Source organism: Stegostoma tigrinum, chromosome 20 (genome assembly GCF_030684315.1).
Source record: "Stegostoma tigrinum isolate sSteTig4 chromosome 20, sSteTig4.hap1, whole genome shotgun sequence".
NCBI classification, from domain to species: Eukaryota; Metazoa; Chordata; class Chondrichthyes; order Orectolobiformes; family Stegostomatidae; genus Stegostoma; species Stegostoma tigrinum.
In genome coordinates this window covers 4,473,331-4,487,399 of record NC_081373.1, presented here as the reverse complement: position 1 = coordinate 4,487,399, position 14,069 = coordinate 4,473,331, and the positions used below count along the sequence as shown (strand labels likewise).

Below are 14,069 nucleotides of genomic sequence, written 5' to 3'. Positions count from 1 at the left end.
TCCCAGAGTGCTTTACAGAAAAATAACACTTTTCAAAGTGTGTTCACTCAGTTGTAATGTTAGAAACACAGCAAGCATTCAGAGCATTGTAAGCTTACACCAAAGGTGTGGAGTTGCCTCCAATTATAGATGACCCCATGTGCCAAATAAGGGATTCCTACACATCCCCAACAACCCCACAAAATCTCTATCCCAAAGTTCTCCTTCCCCCTCGACCCTACTGCACCCTCAAGCCCTTACCTCACCCATTGTTGAGTCCTGCTAGCCCAGCCCAGCTCCAGCGAGAACTGGCTTCAACATTGTTCTTGGCCCCATCATAACAGTCTTCCATGTGGGACACTTGCACTCTCAGCTTTGGCCACCATTTTTGGTGGTGCTGCTGGGAGGAGATAGCTGGTGACCACATCATTGGCTGGCAGTTTTTGGAGATGCGGCTTCCTCCCTGATAGCTTGGTCTACCTTAAGCCAGTTAACGAGCCATAAGTTCAGAAAATGGCTGTGGGGCATGTCAGCTCATTGGACATGGTGCACGCCAGCCTCGTGGACATGGGCTCAGCTTTTTAGTTTACAGAATGGTGAGGGGAAGTTGTTGGAATGGAAACCTCAAAATTCTTTGTTAAATTCAGCCATTTTACCAAGCTGGATGATGTCTGGATTATCAGACATTAGTCTGGTGAATGCATTTCCCCAGAGTACAGTAGATGCTGGGATGTTCAGTCAACTTAAAGAGGAGATGGACATGCTTTTAATTAGTAGTGGGTTGAATGGTTATGGAGAGTGGGCAGGAAAGTGGAGTTGATACCAAGATGAGACCAGTCATATTGATACCAACCATGATCACAATGAATGGTAGAGTAGGCTTAAGGAGCCGAATGGCCTGCTCCTGTTCCTATTCCTTATCTCCAATACTTTATAACCAATAAACGAATCCATTAAAAACAATAAATATACGGCATTTTTTTGTTAATGCTTCACTTTCTTTTTCGAAGTAGTATCCTAATATAGGTCACACATGGTGGATAGGCAACTTTAATCTGACACTTGAGATCATGATAACTGATGGTGTTTAACAGTCTTAAATTATGTGGTGCCTCAGAATAGTGGAGAGCTGCAGTATCTGTCTCTCCTGCCTTGGAGGTCAGGGATCTCCATAATCACTGCACACAGAAAACCGAGGAGGCACTCAAATAAAAGGAGCATGAAGTAAACAGCGTAGCTCATCAACACTTAAACTATATCTTGCCCACAGCCAGCATATAAACACATCAACAGCTTGGAGACACACGCAATGATTGCAGCAACGTTTTCATAGATCATAGATCTTGCAGGTCAGTAACTGAGGTGTTCACAAATCATTGTATTTTCACACTCTGTTCAATACAGGAAGATGATGTGGGAGGCAGCAGTGAAGTCAACTTAATTGCTGAATTGTTGTTGTTATCACAATAGCCATGATCCGGAATGAACAACTAATCATGCTCTCTCAAACATCTTTTGCATGGAGTTGTAACTCAATAAAATCCCAATAGATACAAGCGTAAAAATATCAGGCAGGAACGAACCAGATTTATCCTGCACTTCAAAAGCAAAATCAGGCTCCTGTAACCAGGTGAACTTGCTGAAAGCCTAACATAGTCCAAAAGTAAACGTTTGTTTTTCAGAAATGTTAACCATTTTCCTCGAGAATCTAGTTTGTGTGGCATTGCACCGAAACGCAAGCTGACAAGGCCATCCTGTATATTTAATGCTGAAATAGCTATCCTCTTTTTGAGAGGGGAAGGATGGTCAACTATTTTTTTCTGGAAGGACTTCTGCATTTTGCCAAACCATCAAATAATTCAAGCAGACGGTAAGTAGGAGCAGCACGGTGACTCAGCGGTTCAATTCTACCCTCGGGTGATTGTCTGCGTGGAGTTTGTAAATTCTCCCCATGTCTGTGCAGGTTTCCTCCAGGTGCTCCAGTTTCCTCCCACAGTCCAACAATGTACAGGCTAGGTGGAGCGGCCATGCTAAATTGCCCCATAGTGTCCAGGGATGTAGAGATTGGGTTGGTTACAGGGAGATGGGTCTGGGTGGGATACTCTGAGTGTCGGTGTGGACTTTTTGTGCTGAAAGGTCTGTTCCTACACTTGAGGGATTCTATGATCTAGATCATAGCTGTGCATTAAAGGTAGTGTCACTATAGAAACAAAGGAATATAGAAGATAGAAACAGGGGTAGGCCTATGCTGCCTTCAATATGATCATGTTTGATCATCAAGTTCAATGCCTTCATCCTGCCCTTGGTCCTTCAGCCACAAGATCTATATCTACCTCCATCTGGAAAGCACATAATGTTTTGGCCTCAACTACTTTCTGTGGTAATGACCTCCAACAGTTCGTCACTCTCTGAATGAAGAAATTTCTCCTCATTTCAGTCCTAAAGGTTTATCCCTTACCCTTAAGCTATGGTTCCAGACACCCCCACCATCAGAAACATCTTTCTACGTTCTAACCCGTCTACAGCATTTAGAATTTTATAGGTTTCTAGGAGATCGCCCCTCATTCTTCTAAAATCTAGTGAATACATTCCTAACTGACTCAATCTCTCCTCATATCATAGATTATAGAATCCCTATAGTGTGAAAACAGGCCATTCAGTCCAACAAATGCACACCAACCCTTGGAGCATCCCACCTCGACCATATGTCAGACCTGTCAGCCCAGGAATGAATTTGGTAAACCTTCTCTGCACTTCCACTCTTGTAAAAACATCTTTCTCAGATGAGGAGACCAAAACTTTACACACTGTTCCAGATGAGGCCTCAACAATGCACATTACACTTTCCCAGGCTGTAGGACTACTCTCCCTTTAGACACAGACAACTGGTGATTATTTAACCTCAGGGGCACCACACCTGAGAAGAGGGGAGAGTTGGGAAGGTCAGTGTGGGAATTCAACCGCACTGTTGGCATCACCCTGGCCTGCAAACCAGCCATCCATCCAGCTGAGTAAACACCAGGCCTTAGGGAGTTCAGTAGTGGGATCAGACATTTGGCATCTGTCACTTGCACTAAAGGTGCTCTCCAAACACAGGTCAGTGTGTCAGCAAATTCTAAAAGATGCAGAAAATTCTTAAACTGAATCACCCTCCTTTCAAATATTTACATTTTTGTTCCGAAAGGGAAGAAAAGCAGTAAAAAAAAATCCTGGAAATGAAATAACAAGGTGTAGAGCTGGATGAACACAGCGGGCTCTGATGCTGCTTGGCCTGCTGTGTTCATCCAGCTCTACACCTTGCTATCTCAGATTCTCCAGCATCTGCAGTTCCTACTATCTCTGGAAATGAAATATTAGGTGTACTAGACTGTCATTTTGAATTAAACAGGAAAAGTTGCACCAGTGTGGTGTTTCGTTCACCAATTATACTGGTGCTTCTTTCTGAGTTCTTTACAAGTTTGATAGTCCAACCACTGAACCATTACTGGTCTTCATGATCCTCTCCCTGTCTCCTTTAATGAAAGCCTCATTTTTGTCTTCATGGCTTTTGGGTCTGACCAAGGGCCTTCAGATATTGGGGAAATTACTCATCTGCCCCTTGGACTATAACATAATGGACAGAATAAAAAGAAGCAACTAGCAAAGGAAAAACTGTTGGAAGAGGGATGGGAATGTATAAAAAAGCCTCAGGCTGAAATCATTTTTCTTATTTATCCATTCACGGGTTGACTAGGCAAACAGTTGTTGCCTATTACAGAGAAAAGTTAAGAATCAAACACCTTGTTGTTGGCCAGGAGTTACATATGGGCCAGACTAGGATTGGTGGCAAATTCTTTTGCCAAAGGACATTATTGAATCTGATGGGTTTTTCCTGACACTCAACAATGATTTCATGGTCATCATTAGACTTTTAATCCCAGATTTCTATTGAGCTACGGTATTGATTCTACGGTAGTAGATTCGCCAACTTTAGGTACATTTAAGCCGTCACTGGATAAGCATATGGATGTACATGGAATAGTGTTGGTTCGATGGGCTTGAGATCGGTATGACAGGTGGGCACAACATCGAGGTCTGAAGGGCCTGTACTGTGCTGTAATGTTCCATGTTCTATCTATGTTCTATGAGCTCAAATTCCATCATCTGCCTTGGTGGGATTTGAACCTAGGTACTCAGAATGTAACCTGGGTCTCTGATTTAACAGTTGAATGATAATGCCTCTAGGCCGTTACATCCCTCTGAGTCCTCAAATCCTTAAGGTTACAGGTCCTGGCCTTTTTCTCAATCTCTGGAGTATTTTTTGCTTTGGCTGGCCTCCTACAGATTATGACATTTCCATTGGCCTGTACCACCACCTAGCCCAAGGCAGCATCGGAAAATCTCTCTCTGCCATTTCAGGTAAACACCCAACATTCTTCCAGCTCTCACTGTCTTGTACATGAATCCCAGCAGTTACTCCAACCGGAAACCTGCTGCCTCTCAGAAGGTGTAGATTTAGAACGAAGAACAAAGAAATTTACAGCACAGAAACAGGCCGTTCGGCCCTCCAAGTCTGTGCCGATCAAGATCCTCTGTCTAAACCTGTCATCTATTTTCTAAGGGTCTATATCCCTGTGCTCCCTGCCCATCCATGTACCTGTCCAGAAACATCTTAAAAGACACTATCATGTCTGCGTCTACCACCTCCGCTGTCAACGCGTTCCAGGCGCCCACCACCCTCTGCGTAAAGAACTTTCCACGCATATCTCCCATAAACTTCCCTCCTCTCAGTTTGAACTCATAACCCCCTTGTAATTGAGTCCCCCACTCTGGGAAAAAGCTTCTTGCTATCCACCCTGTCTGTACCCATCATGATTTTGGAGACCTCAATCGGGTCCCCCCTCAATTTCCGTCTTTCTAATGTAAATAATTCTAATCTACTCAACCTTTCTTCATAGCTAGTGCCCTCCATACCAGGAAACATCCTGGTGAACCTCCTCTGTACCCTCTCCAAAGCATCCACATCCTTTTGGTAATGTGGTGACCAGAACTGTACGCAGTACTCTGAATGTGGCTGAGCCAAAGTCTTATACAACTTAGAGTAATAAAGACTTGCTTTACCTGCTACCCGGGTTCACTTTATATGCTAAAACTCTTGCCACTCAGCAATACAGTTGGAGCTGGCTACATGGAGAAATCATTTCCATAAGCAGGCAGTGTCAGGTTTGTGTGTGCCTGCATGGGAAGCTGTGGGACAGGTTAGTCATGTCCAACTGCAGCTAGGCCTGCTGTTGACCTTACCGAATTCTGCAGCCAAAGAATTCGTCCTCAGCATCAAGGTTGAAATTCACCTTATGGAAGATATAAAACTAAAGCTTTGAGGAGGCAGAATGCACTGCCTGGAAACGTAGTGCAGATAGGTTGAATGGATACACTCAAGATTTGATTTGATTTGATGTGTTTTGATTTGTTATTGTCTCATGTTCCTAGGTACAATGAATTTTTTTGTTTTGTGTGCGCTTTGGTAGATCATATCATGCAAAGTGTATGAGGATCATTGCACAGAGCGAGAAATACAATGTTACAGCAGTAGAGAAGGTGCGCAAAGAGCGAGATCAATGTTAAATTTAAAATTTGACAGGTTCATTCAGAAGTCTAATAACAGCATGGAGGAAGCTATTCTTGAATCTGTTGGTACGTGTATTTAAACTTTCATATCATCTGCTTGATGGAAGAGGATGAAAGAGAGTATAACTGGGGTGAGAAGAGTCTTTGGCTGGACGAACACAGCAGGCCCAGCAGCATCTCAGGTGCTCCTGAGATGCTGCTGGGCCTGCTGTGTTCATCCAGCCTCACATTTTATTATCTTGGATTCTCCAGCATCTGCAGTTCCCATTATCACCGGGAGGTGTCTTTGATTATGTTGGTTGCTTTCCTGAGGCAGCAGGAAGTGTAATGGAGTCAACAGATGGAAGGCTGGCTTCTGTGATGGATGGGCTGTGTTCAAGAAGTGATTGGATGATTACTTGGATGGAAATAGGGGAAGATATAGGTAGAAGGTCATATAGCCTGTTCAAGAATGAAGGCCTGAATAGCCTCCTTCTGCATCTCTATGATTCTGTGATTCCATGATAAGGCTCTACATTGCCAATCAGTCCTATTTACAATGACTTATTACAGTGTCATCCATCTTTAATGCAATTCATGTAAGTTGTACTGCTTTCTGGAATGAACTTGGTGGTTTGGATTAATTATACAGGGATTTTCCTGTGTCAAATAACTGCAATTGCAAGGCGTAGGCTTGTTTGTAACATTTTAGTGGAGGATAGATTATGAGTTTTTTTTAAAGATTAGATTCAATTAGATTCCCTACAGTGTGGAAACAGGCCCTTCAGCCCAACAAGTCCACACCGCTCCCGGCGCATCCCACCCAGACCCATCCCCCTATAACCCACACCCCCGAACATTACGGGCAATTTAGCATGGCCAATCCACCTAGCCTGCACATCTTTGGACTGTGGGAGGAAACCCACTCAGACATGGGGGAATGTGAAAACTCTGCACAGACATTCACCCGAGGTTGGAATGGAACCCGGGCCCATGGCACTGTGAGGCTGCTGTGCTAACCACTGAGCCACCGTGCCGCCCGAGTTATTGCTTCTCTGAAACTTCAGAACAGAGGTGTACAAAAGACATGGAACTATTTGAATGCAGTCCAAGATTTGGTCCATGGTCTATATGATTCTGCTCAATGTCATGATGAAGCACCAAAATACCATTCACTGCCTTGCTAGGCTAAGGAAAAATGGTATTGGGTCAATGTAAACATCTTAATTGATATGCAGGTAAATCTATTCAACGACAAGCTACAGTTTAAGTGTCTGACCTAACAGCATGAAAGCTAGGAGCAGGAAGAGGCCATTCAGCCCCACAAGCCTGCTCTGCCATTTGATACGGTCATGGCTGATGTCATCTCAGCCTCAACTCCTCTTCCCTGCACACTATCCATAACCCTTCACCCCATCACTAATTAAAAACCAATGTATCTCTTCCTGAAATTTACTCAATGTCCCTGCATCTGCAGTCCTCTGGGGCAGTGAATTTCATAGGTTCATGGCTCTTTGACAGAAGCAATTTCTCCTCGTGTCTATTTTAAATCTGCTACCAATTATCCTAAAACTATGACCTCTTGTTCTAGATTGGCCCACAGGAGGAAACATCTATTCTATGTGTACTTTGTCAATCTCCTTTAAGCACCTTTTCTACCTCAGGTCAGCCTCTGCAATTTTCCAATAGATTTGGAGTTCTCTCAGCTTGTTCAGATGGGAGTCAGGGATGTGGGGTGGATGACTAAATGACAGTGGCAGTATGTTCAGGAAACCATCTAATCGGGGTAGAACAGAAGAATGTAATGGTACAGAAACAAAATTGCTGGAAAAGCTCAGCAGGTCTGGCAGCATCTGTGGAGGAGAAAACAGAGTTAACATTTTGGGTCGGTGACCCTTCCTCAGAACTGGTTCTGAAGAAGAGTCGCCAGACCCAAAACATTCCTGATTTACAGTATCCGCAGTTCTTTTGGTTTTTATTTGAAATGTAATGGTAGGTGGGGACAGCATAGTCAGGAGAATTGATGCTGTTCTTTGCAACAGAGAGCATGAATCCAGACATCTGTATTAACCAGCTCAGGTTCAGGACAAGAGATAATGGGAGCTGCAGATGCTGGAGAATCCAAGATAATAAAGTGTGAAGCTGGATGAACACAGCAGGCCAAGCAGCATCTCAGGAGCACAAAAGCTGACATTTCGGGCCTAGACCCTCCATCATCGAAACATCAGCTTTTGTGGTCCTGAGATGCTGCTTGGCCTGCTGTGTGCATCCAGCTTCACACATTATTATCTCAGGTTCAGGACATCTTAACTTTATTTTGTACTATGGCCCCATTTGCTGGTCATCCTTGTTCCTTCTGCCTCCATTTTCATTCTTATTTTTTCTGCCTTTTGTTTCTATCCTTGTTTTACTGTGCATTCTCCACTCCGCACCTCTTTATCCCTCAACTCGGTTTCCCAACACCGCCCCGCCCCCCAACCATTTACAGTAGCAGACTATTCCTGCCAATGGGTAGTATGTAGATGACAAAAGAATTTTAATCAATCATTGTGGAGTTTCAGAGGAGTGGCGCAGGAACAGAAAGGTTAGCCACTTCAAGCAATACTCCAGGTACAAGTCGCAAAGGAATGAACGAAAAAATAATCATTCAATGGATTAGGATCTCTCCTGTTCTTGGCAATCCCAAGAGAAATCATTAACAATCAATCATGAAATGAGGATAGGGAGCTCACAATGTAAAACCTGTTAATAATGTGCTGAGACTACTACATCAAGCCATATGTTATCAACCTTATCCTTCCAGCTCCATAAGGTGATGAACAATGTGTCAGATCAAGCCCTGTTACTGCATTGATTAAAATTCTGTTGTAATTTTATAATTTATTGATAACTTTTTTTTCTCCGGGAAGCAAAATAATTCCAAAAAGGCAAAGACAATAGAACAGCTGGGTCACAGGTGCATCTCTGAACTTGTACTGAGCCCTTCAGTTTTTATCCTTTCTTGTTTTACAGCTATACAGCTCTAGTGACTTTGGAAGGAGGTGGCAGCTGATCCATGAACGCATTACTCCAAACCGATTCTACTGGTAAGAGCTCATTGAGTCTGTGCAGGTTTGACATCTCACAATGTATCATAAAAGTGAATCTTTGTCAATCAATATTAATGAGTTGGACACATATTTGGCATGACACAGACATACAGAAAACCTCATATTTGTTACAATGCAGGAAACATCCATTCAACTAAAGTCGCTGAGTCTAATTTCATTTACCTATTCAACTCTCATCGCTTCAGAAAGTTTCTCTATCAAGCACTTATACCATGTATTGCTTGGCAGGGCTTTATAAGAAATAACACATTAAATAGCATGAGAGAACATTACCAAACTTGAGTGTGTTTTGTAGCCACAGAATAATTAAGTAGTTGACCATGACACACTGCTGTTTGGTGAATATTTTGTTTCCACTCCACATAAGGAAGTTTTCTTCCGAGTGACTAAATCCTCCAGGAACAGCAGGCACAACTGGATTGCAGCTGAGTTATGACTTATTTACACAAGAACCCCCCGAAACTGTACAATGCTGACTGGGACTCCCTGGAATGGCAGAGCTGTTGTATGAGGACAGATTGGATCCATTGGGCCTGAATTCTTTTGAGTTTAGAAAAATGAGAGGGGATCTCATTGAAATATATATAATTCTGACAAAGTTGGATAGGCTGGTGCGGGAATGACATTTCCTCTGGCTCGGAGCTCCAGAACAAGGCCATGACCTCAGGAAGTGCGGTAGGCCGTTTAGGACTAAGATGAAGTGATATCTCTACTCATAAGGTGATGGGCCTGTGGACTTTTCCACCATGTAAGGCTCTGCTGACCGAGCCACTAAATGCATTTAAGAAAAGAATACATTTGTAGACACTAAAAGCAACAAGGGGAGAGTGTGGGGAGAGTGTGGGGGGCATGAGTTTGAGGTAGAGGATCAACCAAAAGCATATTGAATGGCAGAGCAGACTGAATGGACTGAAACAACTATTCCTGCTCCTATGTTTCATCTTTCTGTGTTTTTTTCAATCCTGGTCTTCTTGGAAACGTTGAAGGTACCTGAAATTGGAGTCCTTCCTCACAACAAAGGATAAACAATGGAAGCAAACCATGCCCTTCTTTACAGCACAAACTCGTAAATTTACTCATAATACACACTGAAACATTAGTGTTTTTTTAAAGAACTGTTTATATGCCGATGAATGAGTTTGAGATAGGTAAGTGGGTGGAGAGTGTGAGATGTGGGTCAGAAAGTAGGATGGCCACCCGTTCGAGGGATGGATGTGTAGAGTGGTTGTTGGTTGAGTTATAGATGATGGGACTGGTTGGGTAATCTGGAGCTAGTTGACAGGGTGATAAGTAAGTTCTCACAAATGCATGCTGCTGTGTTTCTAAATCGAAATATTCACACCATCACACAGGCAAATGTTGGTACAGAAAACACTATACCCTGGTTTTGTAAGTGCTTGTCTAGATGCTTTTCAACGTTGTGAGAACATCTACCTCCACCACTCTCTCAATCAGCACCTTCCACATTTCTACCATCCTCTGGGTGAAAGAAATTTTCCTTAGGTGTCCTCTAAACCATTTACTTCTCACTTTAAACTAATGCCCCCTAGACTTTGAAAATCTGCTATAGGAACATATTCTCAAGGTCTACCTGGTCTGTGCCTCATATAAATTTGTATACCTCAATCAGAGCCCCTCTCAGTCTCCTTGGGGAAAGCAAACCCGGCTTATCCAGTCTCTCCTCATAATGGACACTTTCCATCCCCGGCAACATCCTCTGCATGCTCTCATCCTTCCAACAGTGTGGTGATCAGAACTGTAAACAGTGTTCCATTTGTAGCCCAGCCAATGTTTTATAAAGTTGTATCATGTCTTCCTTGATCTTGTAATATTTGCCCTGGTTAATGAAGGTAGGCATCCTCTGTGCCTTCTTCACCACCCTGTTTACCTATGCTGGCATCTTCAGGGAACTATAGACTTGTACATCAAGGTCATCTTGATCCTCAATACTCCCTGAGCACCTACAATTCATTGTGTACATCCTTCCCTTAATTAGACCTTCCAAAATAGACCACTTTACACTTATCCACGTCCTACTGAGGCTAGGAACAGAGATGTGGTACAGCTGAACATGTGGCTAAAGAGCTGGTGTGGAGGCAGGGCTACAAATATGTCGGTCATTGGGATGTCTTCCAGAGAAGATGGGATCTGTACAAGAAGGAAAGGTTGCACCTAAACTGGAGGGGCACCAATATCCTGGCAGGGAAGTTTGATTGCGCCACACAGGAGGGTTTAAATTAGTGTAGCATGGGGTTGGGAACCAGAGCAACAGGTCAGTAATTATAGAGATTGGGGAAGAGCTTGAGACTATGGCAAATTCAGCAAAGAGTAAGAGTTATTAGGGAAAGGTTGCTGAGCTCAGCAGAACTGGAGGCTTGGGCTTTATTTGCTTTGATGCAAGAAATATAACAGGCAAGGTGGATGGATTTAGAGCCTGGGTTAATGAATGCAGTTATATACTTTTGTTGCTATCACAGAAATATGGTTGGAAGAGGAAGAGGATTAGCAGCTCAATTTTCTGGGATGTTGATGTTTTAGATGAGATAAAGGAGGAAGCAAAAGAGGTGGGGAAGTTGCATTAATGGCTCTGGAGTATATCACAGCTGTATTCAAGGAGGACACACCCTGGAGGCATTTTACAGTGAGGCATTACAGGTAGAGCTCAGGAATAGGAAAGGAGCAATCACAGTGCCGGGCTTATTTTACAGGCCTCACAGCTACAGGGGGGCAGACAGACGACAAGATATGTATTCAGATTCTGGAAAGATGCGAAAATCACAGTGTTGTTACGATGGATGATTTTAACTTCCTCCATATTGAATGGGACCCCGCTTAGTGCGAAGGGTTTGGAGGGGGGGCAATTTGTTAGGTGTGTCCAGGAGGGTTTTATTGAAACAATATACGGATAGTCCAAGAGGAAGGTGCGGAATTGGACCTGGACTTGGGAAATAAGCCCAATCGGGTTGTCCAAGTTTCATTGGGGAGCATTTTGGGAATAATGACCATAATTCTATACATTTTCAGTCACTTAAGGATAAGGACAAGAGTGGACATTGGCGAAGGTGTTAACATATAGAACAATACAACGCAGAACAGGCCCTTCGGCCCTCGATGTTGCACCGGCCTGTGAACTAATCTAATCCCATCCCCCTCCACTTCCCATTAAATTAAGGGAAGGTGAACTGTCATTAAATTTGGCAAGAATTGGAGAGTGTGGATTGGAAGTAGCTGTTTGAGTATAAATCCACATCTGACATGCGAATGTCTCTTAAAGACCAGTTGATTAGAATGCAGGACATGTGGGCTGCTGTGAAAATGAAGGACTGGAATGACAGGTCTGAAATGATGAAAAGCAGAAATTGCTGGAGAAACTCTGCACATCTGGCAGTGTTTGAAGGGAAAGCAGAGTTAATGTATTGAATCCTTCGAAACTTCTTTGGAATGTTATCGCCCCGGGCATCCCTTCTACAGGAAGCTATTCCCATGATTATCATCTCGGATCATCAGCATGAAGTGAACACAATTTTCTTGTGTCTCGTTTGCTGGTTTGAAACATATAAGTTCCCCAGGAGGCTTGACCCCTTCGGAGTAGTAAGAATATTTCCTCTTGTGGGAGAATTTAGAACTAAGGGGTCACTTTTTAAAAAAAATTGGGTTGTCCATCCACAACAGAAATGAGGAGAATTACATTTTTTTCTCTCACAGAGAGTTGAGAGTTTTTGCAACTCTTACTCAAAGGCTTTGCAAGCAGAATCATTGAATATTTCGAAAACAGAGGCAGACGGTATTATGGTATGCAATGGGTGAGGGGTCATCAATGGGATAGGCAGGAATGTTGAGGTTACGATTAGATCAGCCGTGATTTTACTGAGTGATGAAGCAGGCTCTAAGGGCAAAAACGCCTACTGTTATTTCTAATCTGTATGAACTGACACTAGCTGTTCAGTGCTGCTTTTCTGCACCTTCTTTTTTAGATATTGAAAAATGACCAGCAAGCTCCAGCATGATGCAGGCACCCTGCTGTGAACAGAACAGTGTTGTCTGCTACCAGAGAAACTGACCATGCAGTCATTGGAACTGTTTAGTTTTAGTTCACTGTCACATTGAAAGCATTGGAATCCACTGTGTGAAGTTGTTCGAATACCTCGGGAAGGAGTTTGCATTTTGAGTCAAGTCTGTGAAGTCAGGGATAAATACAAGCCTCAACTCCACACTGTTCGGAAGCACCTGCCTGGTAGTGACCAGGCAGAATCAATTCCTGGCCAGAGAAATCACTTGGCATGCTACAGTGAGCAGGCTGGAGAGGTTCTGCAACCTTCCCTTTGATCTTTAAAGATGTCCCTCCGAAGTAAACACAGTTGCGACACCACCCAAATGCAGGGTGACCTGTAACTGTGCCAGGTAGGCAGGAAGGAGGAAGTGGTGTATATCGTGGAGGCACAGAGAGTGGGTATGTAGAGAAGATGCCTTAAAGCCTTTAAGGAGCATTAACTCCAACACTTCCATAGAATCCCTACAGTGTGGAAACAGGTCTTTCAGCCCAACATGTCCACACTGACCTTCAGAGCATCCCACCCAGACCTATCTCCCTCTAACCCACCCAATCTACTATTCCTGGGCATAATTAGCAATTTAGCATGGCCAATCCACCTAGCCTGCACATCTTTGGATTGTGGGAGGAAACCAGAGCACTTGGAGGAACCCCATACACGGGGAGAATGGGCAAACGCCACACAGACAGTAGCCAAGGGTTAGAATCAAACCCAGGTCCCTGGTGCTGTGCTGCAGCAATGCTAATCACCGTGCCTCTCTCCAGATGACCACTGGGCTAGTGATAACACAAGGACTCAGACAATGAAGATTTTTGCTGTCTGCCAATCAATGATATGATTGGCTGTACACAGACTATAAGAGCTTTCTCTACCCCCGGCTGTCCCCAGATCAATGACCCGGGAAAAAGCTTTGGGGCAGGATGGTGCTGCCAGACCAGCCCAGTGTATTCTCCCTCTGCTGCCATCCACAAATTGCTGCAAAAATAGAGAATTGTCTCAGTATAGAAGGAAGCCATATGGCCCATCATGCCTGTGCTGGCTCTTCAACTTAGTTGCATTCTTCCCATTACAATTCAGCAAAATTGGTCTTTTCAGATTAGAGTCTGATTCCCTTTTAAATGCTTCAAGCGAACCTGCGCCCCACACCCGACACTGCCAGGCAGTACATTCCAGGCCCTAACCACTCGAGTGAACCTGCCTCCCCCACTCTGTCAGATGGTACATTCCAGACCCTAACCCCTTCGAGTGAACCTGCTTCCCCCACACTCTCAGACAGTATGTTCCAGATCCTAACTATTCACAGCGCAAGTTCTACTTCTTCTTTTCTCATATAACTTTTCCT

General features: G+C 43.7%; 1 protein-coding gene across 2 annotated transcripts in view; it reads left to right on the top strand.

Annotated features, from left to right (window-relative positions):
* LOC125462076 (VPS10 domain-containing receptor SorCS1-like) overlaps positions 1–14,069 on the top strand; it is a 1,248,383-nt gene that overhangs the window by 882,911 nt on the left and 351,403 nt on the right. For both annotated transcript variants that reach the window (XM_059652946.1, XM_048551586.2), the window contains exon 5: positions 8,578–8,651. In XM_059652946.1, the coding sequence (XP_059508929.1) occupies positions 8,578–8,651 (74 nt within the window). The remainder of the gene's footprint in view (positions 1–8,577; positions 8,652–14,069) is intronic.